The following is a 22,709-nucleotide window of genomic DNA, read 5'->3' as shown; positions in this document are numbered from 1 at the left end:
CTCCAGCTTCAAAGTTTTGCTGTTTGGCTTCAAAGTTTTTCAGCATTAGCAAATTAAATTAAATAGCTTTAGCCAGAAAAAAAAAAATGCTGAGAGAACAGAGATCAGAGATTTGCGCATCTTTGTTCTTCAGAATCCTGAGGAAAAGCAGCTACATCTTTAGTATATTAGCGAGAATACTTTAAAAAAGTGTTCTTGGGACAATTTCGAAAGCTGTTCTTTTATTTGCATAATAGATGAGATAATTTGCAAGACCTGCCATCTCTTATTTCAGTCACCAAACAGGAAACAGAAATAACAGAATGTGACTTGTGACTGATCATGTGACAAGGAGCCCAACAACACGGAATCTCTTCCTGGCTGCTCTATGGAAAACCACAGGATAGCATTTGTTTGCACAAGCTGTTTGATGAATCATTGTGAATAAACAGACTCAAATCAGGTGATTTAAAAGCAGAGAAGGACTAAATTAGATTATTCACCGTGATTGCAATCAAATCTTTGAGTAGCTTATTTATCTCATTCTACAAAATACTGCTTTTTATCTATCAGATTACCCAATGCCTAATAAATAAAAGTACCCATGATAAAGTGAGTCTGAGTAGTTTTAGTGTGAAAGAAAAGAAAATTTTGAGTCTCCTGTAATTCAGATTTGGGTCATTCATGTTATTCAATCTAGTGTGCTCATTCCAACCCCAAACTTGACTTTCACTAACATTATAAATGTTGTTTGTCCTACTCCAGACATCATGAGACTTCTGTTCTACTCTTAAGCACAGTAATATTCAAACATCATGTGTGTGGAAACAACATCAGCAGTTTCTGAGGCTGTGCCTTAACGTACAAACAGCCTGAAGCTCTCGGCCGGGTCATCGCTACCCCACAAAGTCCAGCTACAGATCTCAAAAGCGTCCCAGAAATAGCAGATTCCAGAATTAGGATATTTGACTTGTCTCCGTTTTTAACTTGGAAGGCTTTGAAGAAGCAGCTGCTCTTGCTGCTTTGCAGTGAAGTAACTCATCCTGCAGAGTATTGATCACTCAGTTCCAATAAACCACTCTGTGCCTAGCAAACTATATTTTTGTGCTGTACTTGATAGATCGTTCTTCTTTCAGTACGCTTTCTCTCCAGAGTTTTATCGACTCACCTAAAACGAGTGATTTCTCGGAGCAGAGATGTGCTCTTTCTAAGAACACAGATATCTGTTACGAAAATCTGCAGCAAGACATTCAAAAAGCATTGGTGCACGTGGGAAGTTGCATTTCACAAGCCTCTCACGACACTGCTTCTGTTGTGCATGCCAAGAAAACCAGGGCACGGGCCCTGAGAGGCAAGTGCTGCCTTTATTTGGTCTTTAAGCTTTGATAGAATATTAGCTGCTGTGTGATCTTTATTAGAGGTGAGGAGGCCCTGTGCAGGTCGCCAGGCAGTGGCAGATGTGAAGCACTGTGGGCTTTTTTGTGTTTCATTTTGTTTGTTTTTTGTTTTCTTTTTATCCTAGCAAGTTCTGACAGCCCTGCAAACAAACATGTGACCCTATGTGCATCTGCATACAAATACATTTATTTATTTATTTAAGTTTTCATTCACTGCAGTGAGGTTATGGTCAGAAATGCTCTACCGAAAATACGCCCAAATTTCCCCCCTGTTTTTCTGACTGTCTTATCAACCACAATTCTATCCTATCTGCTTGCACTACACAGGTACCTGGAACACCGAGGGAAAAGCCTATAAACTAGGCTTTATGCTCGCTGCCCACATCCACCCTGGTGACTTTCTCAATGTTATGTAATAAAATAATATTTCCCTGTGCAGTGGAAGCCCATCGCTGTATCTTAAAGCAGAGCTGGGTCTCTGTCCCCACTCAGCTGCTCCTTGCTGCCATCTCAGAATTTAAGCTGCTTTAAGGCTCATTTTGCCTGAAATCAATGAATTTAAACACAATAACTAGAAGTTTCCAGGCAACCTGGCTCACCTTGGTTGTAGTGGGCTAGGGACCAGTCGTATAAGCAGGCAGAAACTCTCCAGCAGCAGAGGCCTGAGCTGACACAAGCAGCGCCCGGCGCGGCAGCGCTCTCCCCTCGGGACCGTCCCGCGTGGGGCTGCGTTCCTGTAGCTCCAGCTCCGCGCTCCGGAGCTGCTGCTGGGCACCTCTTCCCTGCCAGGAGGGTGGCTGGGTTGCGAGGGTGGCACTACGGAAAACATTCACTTCACAAAAATGCAGTAAGGCCGCCCCAATAGTTTATCCTGCCTGCCTTACCCCAAGCCAAGTTACAGGGAAATGTAATGTTCTTTACTGAGCCAACTGGCAAATTATTTTTCTCCCTTTCCTTCCTGATAAACTTCTAAGGAAAAAGCCCTTCTCAACTAGAGTGAAGAAGCAGTTCAAATTAAGGGGAGACTGAAAGCAACTGCTCCAAATTTAACTTGGTGACTATGTTTGAGAGAACAGAGTGTTGATAATGGAGTAGAAAAAGTTGCCATAAGGACAGAATATAAAGCGTATCACCTACCAGGAAACAAAACAAAACCTATTAATTACCATATGTGGAATATGCAGTCGGGAGTGGGGAGAAAAGAAAGTGAGCCTCAAAATCCTGCAGGATTTCGACACCCAGGAGAGCCTGGAGTCTGATTAAAGGGTAAAGTGCTAATTGCTTCAGCCAACAGCCTTATACACCATTTCTTACCACCAGAGAAGTCTCGATGATGTGCCTGACCAGAACCAACTGAGGAGCCTGAACATTTCTGTTGTTCTGATCTGGATCCGTGACTCATACCTGTCTGAACCAGAATGCTGACACCAAATACCAGGAACTACAGACACCAAGCTGAATAGGAACCATCCTTTATCTGAAGAGAGAGTTCAGACTATGCTTTTTCCATAAACCGAAGTGTGTATTAGTCAGTTTTTAGAAGTTCACCATTTTCAGTCTCCGGAACTGCAGTAGTTCCCATAAGAGCCTGAGCCACAAACTCGTACCCTGTTGTGTGAGCTATTGTACAAGAAGACTGAAATACTTTATAAAGACAGTTCCTCCCCAAATTTATAGTTAAAGTAGGAAATTAGCATTTTTCCTTTCTGACAAGAGGACATAACTGATAACACAGGCTCTATTCTGGTCCTGCTGAGTGGGCTTGTTAAACACAGATGAATTTGCACTGGAAATAATACAGGAAATGCTGGCAAATTCTTTCCAAGCTTCAGTTAAGGGCAGGGAACAGGAATCCTTTGGACTGCTGCTGATGGCAGGATAAGGACGCTTCCTTTTGCGGGCGATTGATTTTACTGTGGCTATTGTGCAGAGGTTACGCTGTGGATAACCTAAGGATCCTAGTTGTCCCAGTCTATCCAAGGCTTTCTTCTTAATAACTCACCTGTTCATCTCAGCTCAACCTATTCTGAAAGGTATGACTGCACTTCCATTTTACTCACGCAGTTATGATTCCACGTGGAATTTAATTAATTATGAACATAACTAGACTATTATGTATCTCGCTGGGCACTTACACAGTTGCCTGACTTGTATGTGAACTGAAAGCACAGAACTAGCTGTGCAGCAGTACATGCATTTATGTGTGGAGTCACAACTCAGTTCTCTTTGCTTAACTGTGTGCAATTGTCAGCCGCCAACCCTATGTATTTCATACCTGACATGCCTCGGTGGTTTCTGCTGGTAACAGCTTTCTCGACTGGGTGGCAGAGCTAGGTGGGAAAGGTTGTCAATAAGGGATTTCACAGGTCTAGTGCACAAAATGGCAAGCCGTTTTCTGAGAAGTAAACAGGGCTCTTTTGAAAGCCGTGCGGTGAAGCACACAGGTAAGAGCGCTTCCTCTCAGGCAGCCATCTGTCCCAGCACGGCCTTTTCCCCTCACTTGTCATTAGCATTTCTTTTATTTCATTTTTCACATGAACAAGGCAGTGAGAAAAGAACAATAACACATCCACAATAGCACACAAAGTGACTTCCGTGTTATGGTGGAGACCAAATCTCTCTTGACCTTTTTGTTTCTTCTGCATTTGGAAGACAAAGAGAGAAAGGAGAGGGGGACATGGGTTTTCATATTCAAAAGGCATTTATTCTCATTTAATTTATAAGCACTTTTCTGCTGCTTGCTTAATGTCCATGTCACACTAAGCATTAAATACGTTTTTAGATAAGTTTTTTGCTTTTTCCCCTGTCCTAAACGTATTAGTTTTGGGAAGGCAGCAGATGAAGAAGCCAGAGCGCTCTCATTTCCTCCTTAGCTCATCGCCACCCTCTGCTATTCCTGCCCCTCTTTTGCATTCACATGCCTGGGAGCACACGGACCACGTCGCGTTTTAGTGCGTGGGATCCTGGAACATGAACCAAATCGAGCCCAAGCGGAGGGCTGTCCTGAGCACCGCGGAGCAGGAGTTCTCCTCAGCCAAATGTTAAAAACGAATGGATAGGGTCACAGGGATTTGTTCTCTGGGAAGGAGGGCAGGCTCAACAGGCACCTTGAGCAGCCCCTGGGCACAACATCCAGGCTGGGCTTCCAACAGGAAAAGCAGCCAGGGGTAAAGCCAGGAAGCCACACGGGGGGCTGAGGGCAGAGCTGTCACCTGTACGTCCACTGAGTCCCTAGTCAAGAGAAGCCCCCGTTTTGCTGAGGCTGCAGAAGTGCTCTTTGCTCTCAGAGCCGCGGGGACACCGTGAGATCCTCTCCATGGAGCCCACGCGAGCTCCAAGCTTCCTGGTGGGCCCATCCATTCCCTTCCCTCCATCACCTCAGAGATCCTCCTCAAGGACAGAGATGATGTGGGAGTTACCAACGTGGTTCCCCCCGCGCGTTGCCCTGCAGGGCCACCCTGTCCCACCCTGCAGGGTCCCCCTTCTCCATCCCGCTGTGGACTGGGATGGGGCAGGGCGGCGGGTTGAGTCTCCAGGTCTCTAGGAATGGGACACCAGGAGAAAAAAGCTGCAAGCACAACTGTGTGAAGAGTTTCAGCGGCTGAAACATCCAAGAAACTAAATCCAAGTGCCCTCTACTGGCATTGGGGAGGAAAACGTGGATGGAGAACGTGGGTGGGGAGCCAAGAGGGTGGCAGGAGGAGGAGGGAAGTGATACTAAGCAGCAGTAAGAGGAAACTGTGTCAATAAAGTGGGTATGGCCTGAAAACTGTAATCATGGAGCAGAGGTGTGGAACGGCCAGCGATGTTCATGGAGCCGACACGAACAAGAGCGCTGGCATGGGAGCACTGACAGGACGGGCCGGGAAAACTCCCCCTCTGGGGCTGGGAAAGAAGGGGGAGGTAATAAATTTGTTTAAAAATAAAGAGATCTCCGCACTTCTGCTGGGACAGATTTTTTTCTTCTTTTTAATTTTGTCTTTTAAATTTCACATTGGAAACATTAGTGGGCGGGGTAAGGAAGAAAAATGCAGATTCTTCAGTGCTTAGTGTCGTTATTTTAAAGCTGGGGAGCGAGTTGTGCAACGATGCCCTTACCACATGAAGCTGCTCCTGGAAGGAATTATATCCTGCATCCAGGAGCTCCCGGCTGTGCTGGGGTGGGATGTGCACACACGCACCCTGGCAAAGCGATTCCTGGAAAATCTGCTGCAGACAGGGAGTTTGGGATAGAGCGATTCCTTCTTGCCCTGTTAGAAGAGCGGTTTGTGCAATTTTATTGGCATAACCACCCTGGCATTTAGAGAATCTGCAAGATTAAGAAAAGCCCTGTAATCGTAAGAGATCTCAGTTCAGTAATGCAGCGGATTTTATCAACTGCCTCTGTAACAGTTAAAACAAACCCCAAAATATTAAATACAAAGTGATTAACTGCAGTAAAACTGCAGAGCTACATAACAAAAGAGAATTTAAAGGCAGCAAACCTAGCTGTGCTGGTGGCTGAAATAGAAATAATTCGAGGAAAGTGCTTCTGAGTTGCTTTTATAACAGCAGCATTTTTTTTTTTTCAGATTTATTTAGAGATCATGGCAAGGATGGGGGAGTCACGAAGCCTCCCGAGGCGCCGCACGCTGGGGAAGGGAAGCCGCGAGGAGGGGAACGGGGCTGCTCCGCTGCTGCTGCGGGGGCTGCTCCCTGCACCGGGACACGGCGCCGGGGACGGCGGCTCCCGGCGGGGACGGCGGCCACGTCCCGGCGCGTCCAAGGCGGTTTGGGAAATACCGTGCGCTGAGCAGCTCAGGAAGTCGCTGCAGATCTAGCACACCGCGAGAGGACGACTGCCGCTCGGGACTTGCTCGATTGCATCCACTCTGCTCTCTGATTGTACAAGTTAAATTCCATTTGGGTATTCCTGATTTATAGTCATTTAATTGCAGAAAAAAAGAAAAGTCAATTTCTGACATCCAAATTACCTTAACACATGTTGAAACCTACGAGAATGGAGACCAGACCTCATGTGAAATCAGGTTACTTTTTTTTATACACATACAACTACTCCAAAGCTTAACATCTCAGTCACCTTTCCAATAAGAACAAATCTCCTGCTAGCGAGTTAGCTTAGGGTCTCTCTCTGAACAAAACACATGTTGATATTTGATTTCTCCCTTTAATAGTGTCTATCTGTAGAAACAGCTGCAGTGCTAATACACATGCATGAAAGCAATAATCTTATTTTCAATACCAAGGATTCTTTTATCTGCTTTATCTTTAATATTTCATTGCCGGGATTATGTGTTCATGTGTGTCTGCAGCAGCTTGTCTGCAGTCCAGGCCGTTGTGAACACTTCCCTTTCAGCACTGGCCCATTTCTACCTGAGCTGATCTTCATGCAGACTGCAGCAACATTAGCTTTTGATAATGTTCATCATCTGGCCCAAGCCTCAACCTCCTCACAGGCCGGATATTAAATCATAAACATCTCAGGACTAGTCCTGATAATGAAAGTTGAATAACCTATCAGATGCAACAGGAAAAAAAAACGTGTAAAGTGTATTTTGTCTAAGCTTGGATCCAACGAGTTGAACTGTGGCTGCGTTTGAGTCAGGGCTATGGTGGGGCTGGGAACAGTGTCCCTGCAGACAGCTTTCCAACCTGTCTGCTGGAGATGTGTCTCACAGGTGACATACACCAAGAAAAGCCAAATTAAACAGGCACACATATATAGCTATCTTCTAGCATGTTCCTTGTGTATTCTGAGAGAAATCCAGCTTGTTCCTGTAGGGTGCAGACAGTCTTTCTCTTGGCATGAAAGTCACAGGTTTTCAGAGCTGCCTGCCGAGGATAAGCCAGTACTCAGCCCCGTTTTGGCTCTCTTGCAAGGGATGATGTATCAGGCCTCCCATCTGCACAATATTTCACTAAGAAGCTGCTCTGAGGAAAACAGTCCTCAATGCACTAAGGGGAGGGTTCCAGCAGGGTGGAAGGAGGGTTTCCCCCTCCTTCCAGAAAGCTGGAAAGGGCTGGGTCGTGGCCCCTGATGTCGAGGGCTGTGTGGATGCAGTAGCCACCCGGCCCGTCCTCAGGAGCCCTGGCACCCGCCGCCGGGGTTCCCCGTGTATGAACAGGGTGGCCTCGTGTTGCCACCATCCTCCTGCAGAGCAAGTTCATGCCAGGAATGGCAGCACAGGATCTCCTCCCACTAATGCACATTGCACTTGCACTGCACCCCAAACTGCCCTCCCCTGTTGGGCAATGACCTTCCAGCACCTTCCCTATCTCTGGCTTTAATTTAAGGAAGCTCCCTTACATTTGTCACGTACAAATAAACATGAGAACAGCGATCCATCATCTTACTGGAGGTGTCTATTTTGAAGGTAGACATTGCACTAGTTTACAAAAACTAATCTTTCCTGACATAAAAGTTTTTTTTTTTTTTTTAACTGAGCAAAATGTACTGAGCAAAATGCGCAGGATGCAAATTCAGACTAGCAACCTGAATGAACAGCTCACTTTAAGTATTGAAGATGTTCTTGGTGATAATGAGTGGATTGCTCTCACTGGTTATAATTCTCATCTCAGATTGCAAAATGAGATCTTTCAGAAGTCTTCATGCTCACTTGTTAGTAGGGCAGAGCTCAAATAGAAGTACTAAAAGGAAGTCAGGCAAAAAAAAAAAAAAAAAAGGAAAAAAAAGCACTTAGATCAGTGCCTCAAGCAACATATATTTTGATGCTGAAAATAGAAGATAAAATGTGAGAAGTAGATTATATTAAAATGTTCCTGTAGTTACAAATCCAACACAAAACTAACTTACCATATTTTCAGCTTTTATACAAACTAATATTACAGTCTCATGAAGAGTCAAATGAGGGGAAAAAATTCAAAAGAAACAAGAGGGCTGAAAACATGCCAGTAATGTCAGTAATGACCTTTAAAATACCTCACTGGCGAAGAATCAGCATTTATGAAAGGTTAAGTTCTTTGAGAAGTTACAAGATGAGTACCCCAAAATTGAAGCATCCATACTCATTAGTTGCTTAGGAAATTCTTGGCAAATGTGTGTAGGCAAGAACAAAGATACATCTGTGAACAAAAAGCTTAAGGAACACTTTCTGAAAACCTTAAATACTATTTCCATCCTAGAATACAGACATTTACTAGTAATTCTGCCAGTAACCAGCAGTAATTTTAGTACCATGTTTGTTTCCAAGTAGTTGAAAGCACCTACTTTTGTGTCATTGCCTAGGAATAGCAACTGCCGTCTTTTACCCTGTCCAGAGCAATTGCATTTTTTTTTCTAAAGTTAGAAAAATAATGCACAGATTTAATGGGAAAAGAGTAATTTTTTCTAAATTTTTCCACTTTCAGCATATGGTTTACTTTCAGATTTCTCCAAGCTAGAACAATATGCTGTATAGGAGACAAGATGATGGATGCTTAATTTTGGGTTCAGTTAAAACAAACAACTTTCTCTAAAAGCACATGCTTCGTTTCAAAGTGACATTTGTTAAAGGCCTCGGTGTCCATATTATATTACATCACCGCAGGTCAGCTATGGTGACTGACAAGGAAAGAATGCAGATTGGTTTAACCCCTGCTGCTCCACATCGAGCGTGAGCTCTGGGCACACTATATAGCTCAGGTTCCACTTACGCTGCTTTTAGACCTCCTCACAGCAATCAAGGCAGACAAAGTACCTAAGATTTGTACAAATTTTTGCTTATTGGAAAATAATAAAATGAAATCTAAGCTTAATTCAGTCTGCACTTAAAAACGGACTAAGCTATTGACTACACAGTGCACACAGGGAAAGCTAATCACTCCCCGTCTGGCACAGGCACACTTTCTGATGCAGACTTTCCAAAATCCAGCATCATTCTCTGACATCAAGATGTTCAATACAAGCATTGCTTAGTTCTGTCAGTAAAGCTTTGGCGTGACATGTTTTCTATGCAAGAAACATTAGTGTTTCACAGGGAAAGGCAACTTAAAAAGTAAATTTGTTATTTCCATGATGAATGTCCCTGTGTACTTTTGAGCTTCAGTAAATTTACATTTTAGTATTGCTATTCACTTTTAAAGAAATATTGATTAAGGTCAAGTTGTTTATGTTTTTGAAGTTGAAGTAAGGCTGTCAAGTTCATAGCCAGGCTTCTTAGCAAAAAGGGATGAGAGCTTATCACTGCCCTTGGTTACAGGTGCACACTTCCGAAAAAATCATTTTTTTTGTAACGATCCTATGAACAAAGACATCTCCACAGCGTTTCCAGACAAATCACATTGCTGCAGTAGCAGGAGTCCAGCTACCTACATGCACCACTTGTCCACCATAAGCATATTCCTTGGACACAGGGAACACCTGCTTGTCTTCTGTCTCTACAACACCTGAGACCAGGCACCACTCCACGACTGAGGATTTCAATTCATACATTCAGAGTCAGTAAGCACTAATGAAGTTATCCAGCCTTCATTACTAAATTTGACGGGGGCTGCCTGCTAATTTGTGCTGCAGGCATTTAAAAGGTTACTGTTCACAGCTACTTATTCTCTCATTCTGTAGGCAAGGGGCAGATCTGACATCCTTTCAGTCATTTCAGTCATCCTTTCAGTCATTTCAGGTCACACCCTGCAATTTTAGTCAGAACAGAGATAAAAACACAGACTGTGCTGTGCTTTAGCTGAAAAGCCAACATAGATTTACTTCTGCACCAGATTTGAGAGACTCCCCAGGCATCTATCTGCATGTTTATGCAACCTTGATCTCTACAGCAACCACGCATGATGCACATAGCTTACTATCATCTCCAGAGTGGTGGCAACAAGCACTTTTCTACCTATGATCATATATTTAGTAGAAATAGTCTAAACTATGTGGAGATTGGAATTCACGTTCTCATGTGTAGAGATGGAGAAAGAAGGTTTTGAGAAGGAACAGGGTCAGAAGCAGGCAGCAGGATATCTGCAACACGAGCCGCAGCTATTCCTATGGGCCTCACACTGTGGTAGGGATTACGGTGCTGTACTCTGAAGCACCAACCTATGTACCCTCCAAGGCCATACAGGTGCAGTTGAAGCTGGCAAAAACCTAACCACTCTCTGGAGGTCTTTCTTCATGCCCTCACAGGGGGACCTTGCAGAGATGCCCGAATGCAGCGCCCCATGGCAGCGTGCCTGCAGAGGAATCACGACAGCAGTGTTTGGATTTGGGCCTTCCGAAGCAAATGAGTGATAGGAAGATGTTTAGTTCTACCACACAGACATATGTTCTTATTTCCTGCAGTCTTTTGCTTATCAGGCACTATATAATCTACTTGTATAGGAACAGGTCATTTGATAATTACATGTTTTTCCAATAGTGCAAACCAGTGTTAAAAAAAAAAAAAATGCTTCGGAGGCCAGTTCAACTGCCAATTTTTGTGCAAGCAATTCTTCATTTCCTCCACATCAACACACCCACAGCCACTTATCAAACACTGCAGAAAGAAAGGTTCCTGTGATGTCAGTGCCTCAACATATCAGGACATTTCTATCTCATTTACTCAAGTAATACAATTTTTGGTTTACACCAACTAAGAATGTATTTCCCCAGTCGACTAGAAACTGCTGACAGGAAGAAGAAAAAAAAAAAAAAAAAGTGAAAACTCTGCAAACTAATCCTCACTTCCCTTGTATTTTCCAAACAGCTCACAAATATCCTTAGAATTTGCAAAATACCATAGCAGAGATGAGTCTGTAAAATCCTAATGATTTTTTGAATGTCCTCAGCACCTGGGTCTGATTGTATCCCACGTACTCTCCATGCATGGCAAGAAGCACAAAGGACCTTGCTCTTACCCTGGGTAAAGGTGAGTGAGGGGATAGTGTCAAATGCTGCATCACCTGCTTACAGAGGGCCGTGATAAAGAAGGAATTTGGACTCTGTACCTTTCCGGTTTAAAAGCAAATCGTTAATGCTTCCTGTGCAGCAGGCTGTTTTCCTATGTAGTTTAGTAGATGACAAATTTGATAGGAAATGATTAAGTAAAAGCAAAGTGTGTTGATAAAAGACATATTCTTCTTCAAGGCTTCTGGTAATTTGTTTTTAACAAATAATGCAATCTTTAAGGAATTTATACACATCTTCAGCCTCTGTCAAGTCTGGTGCAGAATTTCCTGTTTTTGTGTTCTCAGAACTGCTAAAGTGCTGAAGCTGCCAGTAAAGACCTGGGCCGTTTTATCCAGAAGAGGTGGAGGCTGTGGCACATCCAGACTCATCACCGATACCCTCAAGCACGTGTGCCGAAATCAGAGCTCTTCCATGAACAGCCTCAAAAACAGGATCAGTTCCCGCAGCCGCATCTCATCAGTGCTGTGAACCCTTTCCACTTATCCCTTGTCATTCTATCTTTTTCCTTTGTGCACAAAACCGCGGGTTTTGCTGCACTGTAAGCACTGACATGGAGGAAGGCCCCAGGTCCATCCTCACACTCGCTTCGAGCACCAGCAGCTCGCTTGCAACCTCAGCCTGCCATTGCACAGGGTCTCACTTTGGCCGTGAGAAGGTTTCACCAGCCAAATAGCCAAAGAGGACCCGCAGAAGACCTTGCTGTGCACAAATGACAGTGTTTTCACACATATAACCCAAGAAGCGACATCTTGTGTGCTCCAGCCACACGCCTGGCGCCTTCCTCCCTCCCTGGCACCCTGGCGCCATTTTGTGGCCCCTGCTCCAACGCCATTTTGCGGCCGCAGCCAAGGCTCTGCCCCAGGTGCCACCAGGTGCCAGGGGAAGGGACGATGGCAGCAGCCCCCCCAGAAGCCTACCTGAGTAGATGGCTCTCCTCAGGGCACGTCTGAGCGCACACACCGTCCATCTGAACCCTGCGCCTGCCGCTGCCTCAGTTTCTGCAGGAGACTCCTCCCGGTCCCCTCACGGGGCAGTGCCCCCTTCTCATGTCCCCCTCCACCTACGCCAGGCCTGGGGGCTGCGGACAGACCCCTAAGACACCAGCAGGCTCTTCTTACCCTTTTGGAGACCTGGTAAGAGTCGGTGGTCAGTGCTTACCACAAAAAAAAATAATAGCAGCTAAAGTGTAATTACATATTTTGTCTGTTCTGGTAAATAGTGGCAGTTATACACACACATATTGGGTGGATTGCTTTAATACCGAAAGCAGCCATGTTCTGTTCAGGCTGAGCATTTAACATTCAGCTGAGGGCAGTTCTGCCAGGGATTATCTATAAAAACCCTCTTGAAGTTTAATGAAGTTCAATGTCTGGACCACTTCCAAAGCAGAACAATTGGGCTCAAAAATACCTTCATGGCAGATAATTTGCTCTCAGGTTAGGGAAACCTGCAGCCTCGGACTCACTGCGATATCTGATCGCTTTTCTGCACTTGGCTTGCAGGGTTTGCGCACGGATAACTCGTGTTCTGAAGAGCAGCGATGTGACAGCAAAGGGAGGCCTTCTTTACGCAAAAGGTAACAATTTTTACTCATTCTGTGAGTTATTTCTATATTTTTGAGACTGCATTTGGTTCTTAAAAATTCTTTAAAAAATGCCTGCAGGTAGCACACCTTAAGATCGCGGAAGCAATCTGCCTTGCTTCAATTCCACTCAAAGGGTCCTATGTACAAAAAGCTTATTTGCTGATAACAGAGCCTTAGTGCAGTGTAGTGGTTTGGCTACTTTTTAATTTGTCTTGGATTGCAGCCTTTCCCAAAGCTTTGATTTCCAAACGACTCGTTAAGCTTTACCGGGCCTGAACATAAAAGCTGCACTTTTATGTTTCTTACATGACATGTGGAATGCGGAAGCTCAACTTAGCTGTGGATGCGTCTCCTAAGACCTTTCTTCCTCTTGGGGCTTCATGTGCAGCCGCGTTATGGGAAGGCTGACTCTGCTTCTTCAAAGCTTTTGTTCCTCTTATCAGGGAGGAATCAAACGAAACGGGGAGTTTCAGTGCGGGAGGCAGTGCCAACACTAACCGTTATTTCATCTGCAGTAATAGCTCAGTGGCATAAGGACATCCACAGCCAAGCTGACTGTTTTTCTTGTTTCTCTGCCAAGAGGGTTTCCTGATTCCTGAAATCAGCCCCATTGCCAAGTGATATGGTCAAGTTATGTGGTCACCAATCCTACTTGCCTCTAGAGCTACAGACTTGCAATCGGTGTAGACCAAAAAGGTTTCTCCAGTTGTTTTCTTCCCCAGAAGACCTAGTCTATCTATTATAATAATAATAACTAGAATATAATTAATTACCTACAGCATATTTTAAACTGAAAATTGCTGAAACGCTACCTTAATATGGAGGAAATCAGACGAGCATGAAGACACTGTCTAGCAATTCTTCCTTTCTGGTAACAGTCACTCTGTGGATATGTGGCACTTTCATACCAGCATGTAACCACGGTGGTTGCCTCACTGCGTGTAATTTTACATGCGTTGATCTAGTTAAACCTCTGTGCTCTTCCAGCAGAGACAAAGCCTAAAGCTTTACTTTTGCAGCAAAACTGGATATAAAATGCCCAATCCTTCTCTTGTGCTGCCTTCAATGAGGATGCACAGAAGCCACTGGCCCTACACTGGTGTAGAAATAGGTCATTGCGAATCAGGTCTAAAATCTGTAAGCAGTCACTTTTGATTAATATTACTTTGTATGGCATCAAAGGCCCATTGTGCTATGGAGAAGAACAGAAAGTACCGTTGAAACTAGAAGATGAAGGCAGGGTTTTGTGTTCTGTACACAGAGAACCAGTGGCAAGTTTTGGCCCTCCACTACTAGTCCACGGGTTTGCTGAAGCCACCACAAAAATATCATCAGCCTACAAAGTTTCTTCTGTGGAGAAGCATGTTTATTTTACGTCTATCTTCTACAATTAGTAAGAAATCTAAATCTGTCAATTTTGCAAAATTTATGCTTTTTTTTTGTGATGGATTTAGTGTCATATCAGCAATCAGAAATGAGGGAAATGAATAACAAATTTTGTTTTACAATTAAAGAGGCAAATGATTTTTTTTAAAGGATAAGTATTAGTTTATTTCATCATAAGGAAACAAAATGTACAGCACCATATCATTGAGATGCTAGTGTGGAGTAAAATGTCAGGCCCACAGTTCCCTGTCTGAGCTAGTTCAGGGTTGAATAAGCCACAGAAATCTTAATTTTCTGTAAAATTTATTAACTACAGTTATAGTTATTGCAAGAGTCTTGTAAAGCAGGGAGAGGCCTGATCAGCCTTGATTTTGTTTTTTATTAGGATTAATTACAAGTATGAATATAAACAAGTATTTGATGAAACAACTAAGTTTTTTTTTCCTATCATCTGAAAAACATTAATAACAGGATTGTAGGTACGACCTTGGAGTTAGGACTGCGATGGGGATGTGGCTGCCCCCTTGTGTTCCTATTAGAACCTTAAATAGTTTTTAATTTGTTATCCCACCTCACCAGCACAAGAGAGAAGTTGTCTCAATCACGTAAAGCCTTTGCATTTTAGCTTTTTAATTTACATTAATAACCAATATGAAGCATAATCTTATAACCACTGATTCTGTTATACTGCAGACTTCGCTAATTTCAGCACTATTGAAACCCATGGAAGGTGGCTTGGTTGTTTTTTAAGTATAAAGTTTACCAAAGGAAAATGTTTGTTTTGTGTTTTGTTTTCTCTTCCCCCCGGCTGTTTTAAAGCTCCCAAGTTGGAGTTGAGGATTTGTTTCTCATGCCTTACTGCACAAATTGCATTCCTTTGTCACATGCACTTTTTTCTGCCATTTATTTAATTCACTACCACTTTCTTACCTTACATACCCTACCCTCCATAGACTTAAGATCATCCACATGACCTTTCTTTAAAAGTAATACTACACATTGCTTCTTGACAGAGTTTTGGTTTAATCTTTACAGTTACTTTCTAGCATTTAATCAACAAATCCTGTAAATGATATACCTTAAATGATACACCAATGTTTGCTTTAGCCTCAGGCATTTGATGACAGCCACATAAAGGAAAATAATGAGTCATCTTTACTGCATATAGAGAGTGGCTGATCCTTCAGCAGCCGAGTGTGTTCATTACTTTCATTACTTGGATTTCCCAGCGGGTAGGATAGACACGGGATCTGTTTGCACTTCAGCATCAGACATCCTTTTGGAACCCTGTGGAATAAAATAGAGAAATTTATAAATAGTGTGGAACATTTCATAACACTCAAGTCTGGAATTATGTGTTAGGGCTTTGCTAGCAGACATTCTCCACTCGTATCACCTCACTGCCTTTTTTTTTTTTTTAATTTGTCCTTTTAAAATATGCTTAAGTATACGAGCACCATCTGCATCATGACAATCTTAGAATGCAACTGCTTGCAATTTTCCCTAAAAGTGTGGGTTACTTAGTTTACTATAATTTTCACAGTCAGCATTAGGCGAAAGTGTACCCTGAAACAGGACTAACCAACCCAGACACACTGCTCCTATCTGCGGTATCGTAGTTCTGGCATTATTCTCACTAAAGTATCCCTGGCCCAGATGCTTAACTGAAGCCATCAACGCTAGGTTAAAAGTCCTTCAAGCAAGATTAATAGTTATATTATAGCTAGCCTTAATCTGCTCCATGTTAAAGGAACACGAAATACTTTAATGCGTGACAGGTATTTGACAATGCTAGAGTGATACAGCTTTTGCACTACAAATATAATTTTGATTTTGGAACCAGTTCAAGACACTAATCTGGCCTAGGTGAAGGAAATGTACTGATCTAGATATATCAACCAATTTTTGAGCAGTAATTGACAAATACTTGGTTTTAGTTTACGATGCCTTGACACAATTTTACTGGCCTTGAAGCCATTGACCATTTCAGGAGAGCTAAATGGATCCACACTCTTTCAGTGCTTACAGTTAACACTGTGTATGGATACAAATCCTGTATGTAGCCAAATGCCTATCTCAGTGCCTGCATAGCCGCAAAATGTAGTGACACAGCTATAGCTGACTGCTAAATGCTTTCCGTACAACAAGAACTGTAAAGAATTAAACGCGAGTTGTCTTTTCACACTGTATATTTCACATGGGAAACCTGACTCATCACTTCAAGTCGCAACGGGGCTGTTCTGTATCACACTGGGAGAGTGAATGATCTTGACTTCCTCATTCCTTTTAAGGAACTAACAGCAATGAGTCTTTCTTTTTCTTTCCTTTTCTTTCTTTCTTTCTTTCTCTCTTTCTTTCTTTCTTTCTTTCTTTCTTTCTTTCTTTCTTTCTTTCTTTCTTTCTTTCTTTCTTTCTTTCTTTCTTTCTTTCTTTCTTTCTTTCTTTCTTTCTTTCTTTCTTTCTTTCTTTTCTTTATTAATAAATTAGATTTGAACTCATTTGTATTCTTTTAATTTTTCACCTTTGATAATCCCCATATTAAAAAGGAGAAGCAAATAATCACAATGGACTGGAAGAATCCCCTGCCTTTTGCTAACTGCAATCCTGTGCTTGCATGGGCAGTGACAGCTCTACCAACTGCAATGTACTTGCTTCTGCTTCCAGCAGTGTGGAATTTGGAACAGACACCACAAAAGAGTGCTTTTCTTTTGGCCACTAATGTCCAACAGCACACAGAAGACTTAATAATAGATACTGTAACAGGTTTCAATGTCTATCAAACACGACCAAATGAGCTAGTTATTCTAAATTTGCCCAGCAATTCTAACTGTCTAGACATCTGTTAAGTGATTTCCTACCTTACAATATTAACTTGGGCTCTGCCAGCTGTAACTGTTAAAGATATAATAAAGATTTTAATAAAGATATTAAAATGTTTCTAAACTGACCTAGCAAATAAGACGATACCAATCGCTGTACTTTCTCTAAATGACGCAAACTGTGTGCTCCTTTCAGCTAACCCCCATTTTGAGTCATTTAGCACATTCACAGAGCAGTATCACGCGTTAATGTTTTCCTGTGTTGCAGTCTCCCTGCTGCACCCGTTTTCAAGGTGCCTTCCTGATTTAAACAGGAAGCTTTGAAGGAGACTAACCGATGATTGTTGTTAAACTGGAATTTCCAAGCCTTGAGTGAAACACACAACTTTGTTCCTGTGCTTTTAACGGAGCAATTCCAGCTCTGCTTTCAGGTTGAGAAGCACATGTACCACAGGCTCACAGATTGCTGTTGGTTACTTTGCGTAACTCTAAGCTCAGGGCAGTTTGTCCCCGTGTGGTGATTAAGCTGGAACAGACTTAATTTGGGCAGACCACTTTAAAGCGAGTGCAGAGGAATGTCACAGAGCTGGAGTAGTTTACTTTTCCATTTGTGCACATCGGAAGCTTTTGTCAGGATAGCTGATATTCTAATATCTGAAGTAGGCCAGGAGGATAGTTTCTGCAGGCTAAGTGTTCCCAGCTTCCACTAACTTCAGTATAAGGTATTTCAGCTCAGAAAACAAGGCTGCTATTTATTTATTTATCTGCAAATAAAAATATTTCTAATTGTCTAGGTTACAAATTCACCCTTTATGCTCTAGGAACAGGCACTGGACCTTAGTGTCTGTGCCAAACCTGTGCAAGCTGTTACCTAACACTGTTTCTTGCCTAAGCATCTCTGTTTGTATCAAAAGTTTCAACATTCGTTAGCCCAATTGAAATGAAGATTATCATCACCCCCGTTCCTGCACTCTGACACCCTTTAGCACTGCGCAGTGTCGCAGAGGAATCAACACCTTCAGGACAGAACATTTAAATAGCTGCTGGTGAAACAGCTGCGCAGAATCGAGGAGAGCTCACTCGGATTGTGTGAGCAAGCCCTCGGTATCCTGTTTACTATCTTCCATTTCCTCATCAGAGAGCTCAATATTGTCTTAGAGAAGCTGTTACCAGATACCTGAGCTGCTATCTGGAAGAGGAATTCTGGGATTGGTTTCTTCCTTATGTAATACTGCTAGATTAATGATTACACCTTTCTGAGGCTTAGTTTGATCACTTAAGAAATTTGAAGATTATATTATGGAACTATGGTGGAACAGACTTCTTACGTATGGGTAATTTCAGTGAAACAGGAAGGCAAGTGGTCATTCTCTGTGAAATATTTTTCCTATCTTTTGGGGTTTAATTGTTCTTGTATGAAGAAGCCAGAATGCCTGGTGCAATAGGAATGTATAATTAATCACTTCAGGAACAGGTTGTTTTTTTCCCAGTTCAAAAGCACAATAAACTGGCCAAATCAGCTATACTATTATTATCAACTTTTTTTTTTTTTTAAAGTGCCATCTTCTATTAATGGGGGATAAAAGGTGTAAGGATCTTATTGGCCTCTATAAATACAGCAGAAGATAAGGGACTACACAGTCAAATTGTCTAGCATATTCTTTGAACATGCAAAACTATCTCACAGAACATCTCCTCCTCCTCTGCCTTTTTTCTCCATTTTTCTTTTAGCTGGTCTCCTTTTTACTTCTGTCCAATCTTTCCTCTCGTGATCAAAAGCTTTCTCCTCCCCTTTGAATCAGAGATACCTTTCCTGCATCTCTCTGAGTCTTTTAAGAACTTGCACTTGAAAGGATGTTTCCTTGCTTGCTTACGTTTCCTAATCTCTCCGGAATAATTCTAATTTTGTATCTATTGTTAAACTCTACAAAAGATTTTAGGATACAGTTTGTGTCAATGGTGTTATACAAAATAGAGAGCACTGTCAACAAGCAGAGAAGCTCTTTCTCACACACTGGCTTCAGTGAGAATTTTGACAGAGGAAGCCTCTCAGTGCTTAATTTCAGCAAGTCTCCAGACCAGGGAAACAAATCTCAATTATCTCTAGAAATAATAGAGGCAGTTAACATTTACCCATTTCTAGATAACCTATGCCAGAAAAATGTGGCTCTTTCCCCTTTCTTCCAGTTGCCATAAAGGCTCTGTTACGATTTCTAAGGGTTTAAGTGAGGGAGCTGCGGGTTTTGCCTCTGGGCGCAAGGAGGGGCCGTTTCCAGCCTCGTGCTCCTGCTGCACAGTCACCCCGGGTGTGCACAAGGGGGATTTCAGACACCAATCCGGGCGAGGAAAGAACACTACACATGCACACGCATACATGTGCTTGATATGTCACTTGGCTAATAGATAATACAGATAAATATAAAGCAACGACCTGACCCTTTTCACATTTTGCCACACAAAAAGATTTCTCCTCTCGATTTCAGTGAGTGTCATAGATGAATGGAAGTCAGTGGAAGTTAGTGGTTACTCCAGGTGAGCTCCATGACTTCCTTGTTCCATTGAAATCTACAGAAAAATCCCACTGATTTGTAATGGACCAGGATTTTACCACAGAGCAGTGGGGTGACACACAAAAAGCAGAACTAAGTGGCTGGACTGTTATTAATAAATCCCACAGAAAAAGTTTGCTCTTTTGTTCTTAATCCCCCTGCCAACATGTAATTATTTTGGTAATGCAAATAGCTCTCTGTAGGATATAGAGTAATTCTGTGAAATGTGTGTAAATTAAACACTTCTTATGATGTGGAAAAACATCTGCCTTAAAATGAGTCATATTGGTCTATATAGCTGTTTAACTTTAAAACTGAGCATTCTAACAGAGCTGATTTTCAAATCAGTGTTACCATTTTGATATGCATTACTTGACTTTTCTTCTTTCAGGCCTAGAGGGCTGCTTCACTGTTTTTTTCTTTCTCTCATAACAGCCTTAGAAGCAGAGCAAGGAGGAAAGTAAAAATCTGTGTGTCTCAGAGGAACCAGCTTCAGTACGAAGCATTGTAGGTAATGTAGCCAGATCAGTTTACGTTTTTTGCAGCACTTAAAGTTTGTGATGAAGCTCAGTTTGCAAATGAACTCTGTAAAACATGCTAAAAATGACCTTACAGCTCTGTGAATTCATTGCTGTTGTGGCAATTGCAAGGAAAAAGGAGTAAAGCGCTTCCTTTCAATTGATTTATAAAAAGCAATGGAAAGCAGCCCTCTTGCACTGAGCTTTGAAGGGTAGTCACAGGTCTGACCTGTGGTTTTGATGCTGAATTGACTTTTGAATATGGTCCTGGAGAAAATCCCTCCTTGCAAGGGATGCCCGTGCAGCTTTAGAGCCGCCCAGCAGAACCACCAGCACTGCAGGCAGATGTAACCAGGCAAATCTACACATCCTTTGCTTTTCCTTAGTACACACACTGTAATTTGAATGTGGTTCAGTACCTGCTACAGGAAGGCTTGAGTCATCCACGTAGCCGGGCATGAACCTCTAAAACATGCGCAGGGGAGCAGTGCAAGCTGTCCCAGGGCAAACTGCTGGTGCCTGTGAATCAGTACCCTGAGGGCCCAGTGGTTTTTTGCCTTTGACTAAAACCTTGCTGTTGTCTGGCCTTAATCCCACAAGCTGCTTGCAAAGTTGCACCCTCAGTGCCATCTGGAGCCCTGCGCACCAGAGCACAAGTCTCATGTGCTGAGCAACTTTGCAGGGCTGGTGTTTAAATCAGCTGAATAATGACTTAAAAAGATAGGATGAAATGAACGTACGAGGCCCTTAAAAAACCCTCCAAAGGACTGCCTCTTCTCTGGCTTCTTGAGGGAGGGCTCCTTTGAAGTGTCTCCTCCGTTCTGCATGGAATCGGTCTCGGTTGTTTGCTGCTCCCTGGAGTCTGGCTGCTCCCTGGTTTCCTGTTTGGTGCCTTTCTGCTTGCTCAGCTCCACTGTCGACTTCTTGTCTTTTGAACTCTCTTTGCTCTTTTGGCCCACAGGTTCGCTTTCAGTTGGGGCAACTGGCCTCCCTGTGGAGTTTGATGTCTAAAGCAGTTTCAAACAATGGTTATTTTTAGCAGGAGATGTAAACATTTTGGCAGGTGATCCACAAATACATTAAAAAATGAAAGGCCACTTGTCAGGAAGAAATCCTGCTATCCAACAGGTTTTCATTTGCAGAGTTTGGACTGGCTCCTGCAGCCCCAACTTTAGGAAATGCTGATAGGGAGATATGATAGGATTATTTATAAGCAAAGACTGCAAAATAAAGGCACTACTGCATAGACTTCCTTTATTTTAATATATGTCTATGCTGAAGCTGCTTTAGGAGGCAGAGAATATGCATGGAAAGAGGCAAAGGGGCACAGACATGCACTTTCAACTGTGACTCCCTCAACTTCTGCATCTGAGCCTGCGAAAACACCCAAAAAGTGCTGGGTTCGGGTTTGAGAGAGAAAGGAAGTTAATGGCATCAAAGCAAAGGGTAAAAAAAAACCCTCTATAAAATTGCAACAGTCAACCAAAAATTAACAACACATGATTTGGCTATGGAAAGCCAGTATGATAGAAAATTCCATGTACAAGTGCAGTAGAAAAGATATTGAATATTCCAAAGATAAACACAATAACAGAGCACCTATTTATAGTAAGGGCAAAGATTCTGAAACTCAGAAAAGAACAGGATATGATTGAAGTTCACAGGATGAAATTCAGGTCTGTCAAAGAGGATAAGACAATGAAACTGTTTCCGCAGTAGCAAATGACTAGATACATTTTTTGCTAGGAAATCTTGCAAATAGCATTTTCTTTTTTCTTGTGCCAAAAATCATATTACTTTATTTACGTACTTATTTGTCATGTTTAAATGCTGCAAATCTGACATTTGCACTTGGGTGATAGCTCAGAGCTTAATGATAGGCAATTTTCCTAACTTTGGGGATATTATCACTATTCTTGGGAAGTTTAGTGTTCTGCTAAAAGCCTATAGATATATGCTCACATTACAAGCTTAGCTTTCATTAAAAACAAATAAATTTTTAGATATCATGATTTCAGGTAAAAATCTGAAATAAGAAACTCTGGAGGAATAATATGCAAATAAATCTATCAACCAGACATGTTAGAAAAAAGCTCTCAGCCCAGTCTCTGGGCTTGTGTTGGGGAAACAAGTTAAGAAAAGGGGCAGCAATACTACCACTGGCCTTTTTCACTTGATTCTCCTTTTTCCCCCACCTAATCTTTAAAAAAAAAGGAAAGAAAAAGTTATTAGAAGCTTTTGTGCAGCAACAGTCTCAGCTGAGTAATCAAAACTTAATGCATTTAGTCCTCAACAAAATATGTGCTCGTGCTTGACTATTTCCCTTTCCTAAGAGCAGACATTTATATGTGGGTGTATATTTGCTCATATCTGGGTTTGTCTGCTTGTACACACAAAATATGCACTCCCAAAGCTAGGCTTCTTTTTTGCTGCTCTTTGCTCTGGTTCTGCAGCAGAGACATGAAGACATTGCCTGGAATCTGGAGGTGCAGTCCCAGTCCTGTGATCAGTAGTCCCATGCACCACAGACAGGCAAACAGAGAGCAAGTAGTCTATTAAAAACAATTCAATAACCTGAAAATAGGAGCGG

The 22,709-nt window shown here is 42.4% G+C and overlaps 1 protein-coding gene across 1 annotated transcript in view; it reads right to left on the bottom strand.

Moving 5' to 3' along the window:
• Positions 1–15,243: 15,243 nt before the first annotated feature.
• Positions 15,244–22,709, bottom strand: part of BCAS1 (brain enriched myelin associated protein 1) — a 44,546-nt gene continuing 37,080 nt past the window's right edge. The window contains exons 11-12 of the mRNA XM_010223548.2: positions 20,860–21,126; positions 15,244–15,520 (exon numbers count right to left, since the gene is read on the bottom strand). Of these exons, the coding sequence (XP_010221850.2) occupies positions 15,446–15,520; positions 20,860–21,126 (342 nt within the window). The 3' untranslated portion in view covers positions 15,244–15,445. The remainder of the gene's footprint in view (positions 15,521–20,859; positions 21,127–22,709) is intronic.

Source organism: Tinamus guttatus, unplaced genomic scaffold (genome assembly GCF_059628265.1).
Source record: "Tinamus guttatus ecotype Peru unplaced genomic scaffold, ASM5962826v1 Tinamus_guttatus_pri_ptg000027l, whole genome shotgun sequence".
Classification (NCBI taxonomy): domain Eukaryota; kingdom Metazoa; phylum Chordata; class Aves; order Tinamiformes; family Tinamidae; genus Tinamus; species Tinamus guttatus.
This window is presented reverse-complemented; position numbering and strand designations above follow the sequence as displayed.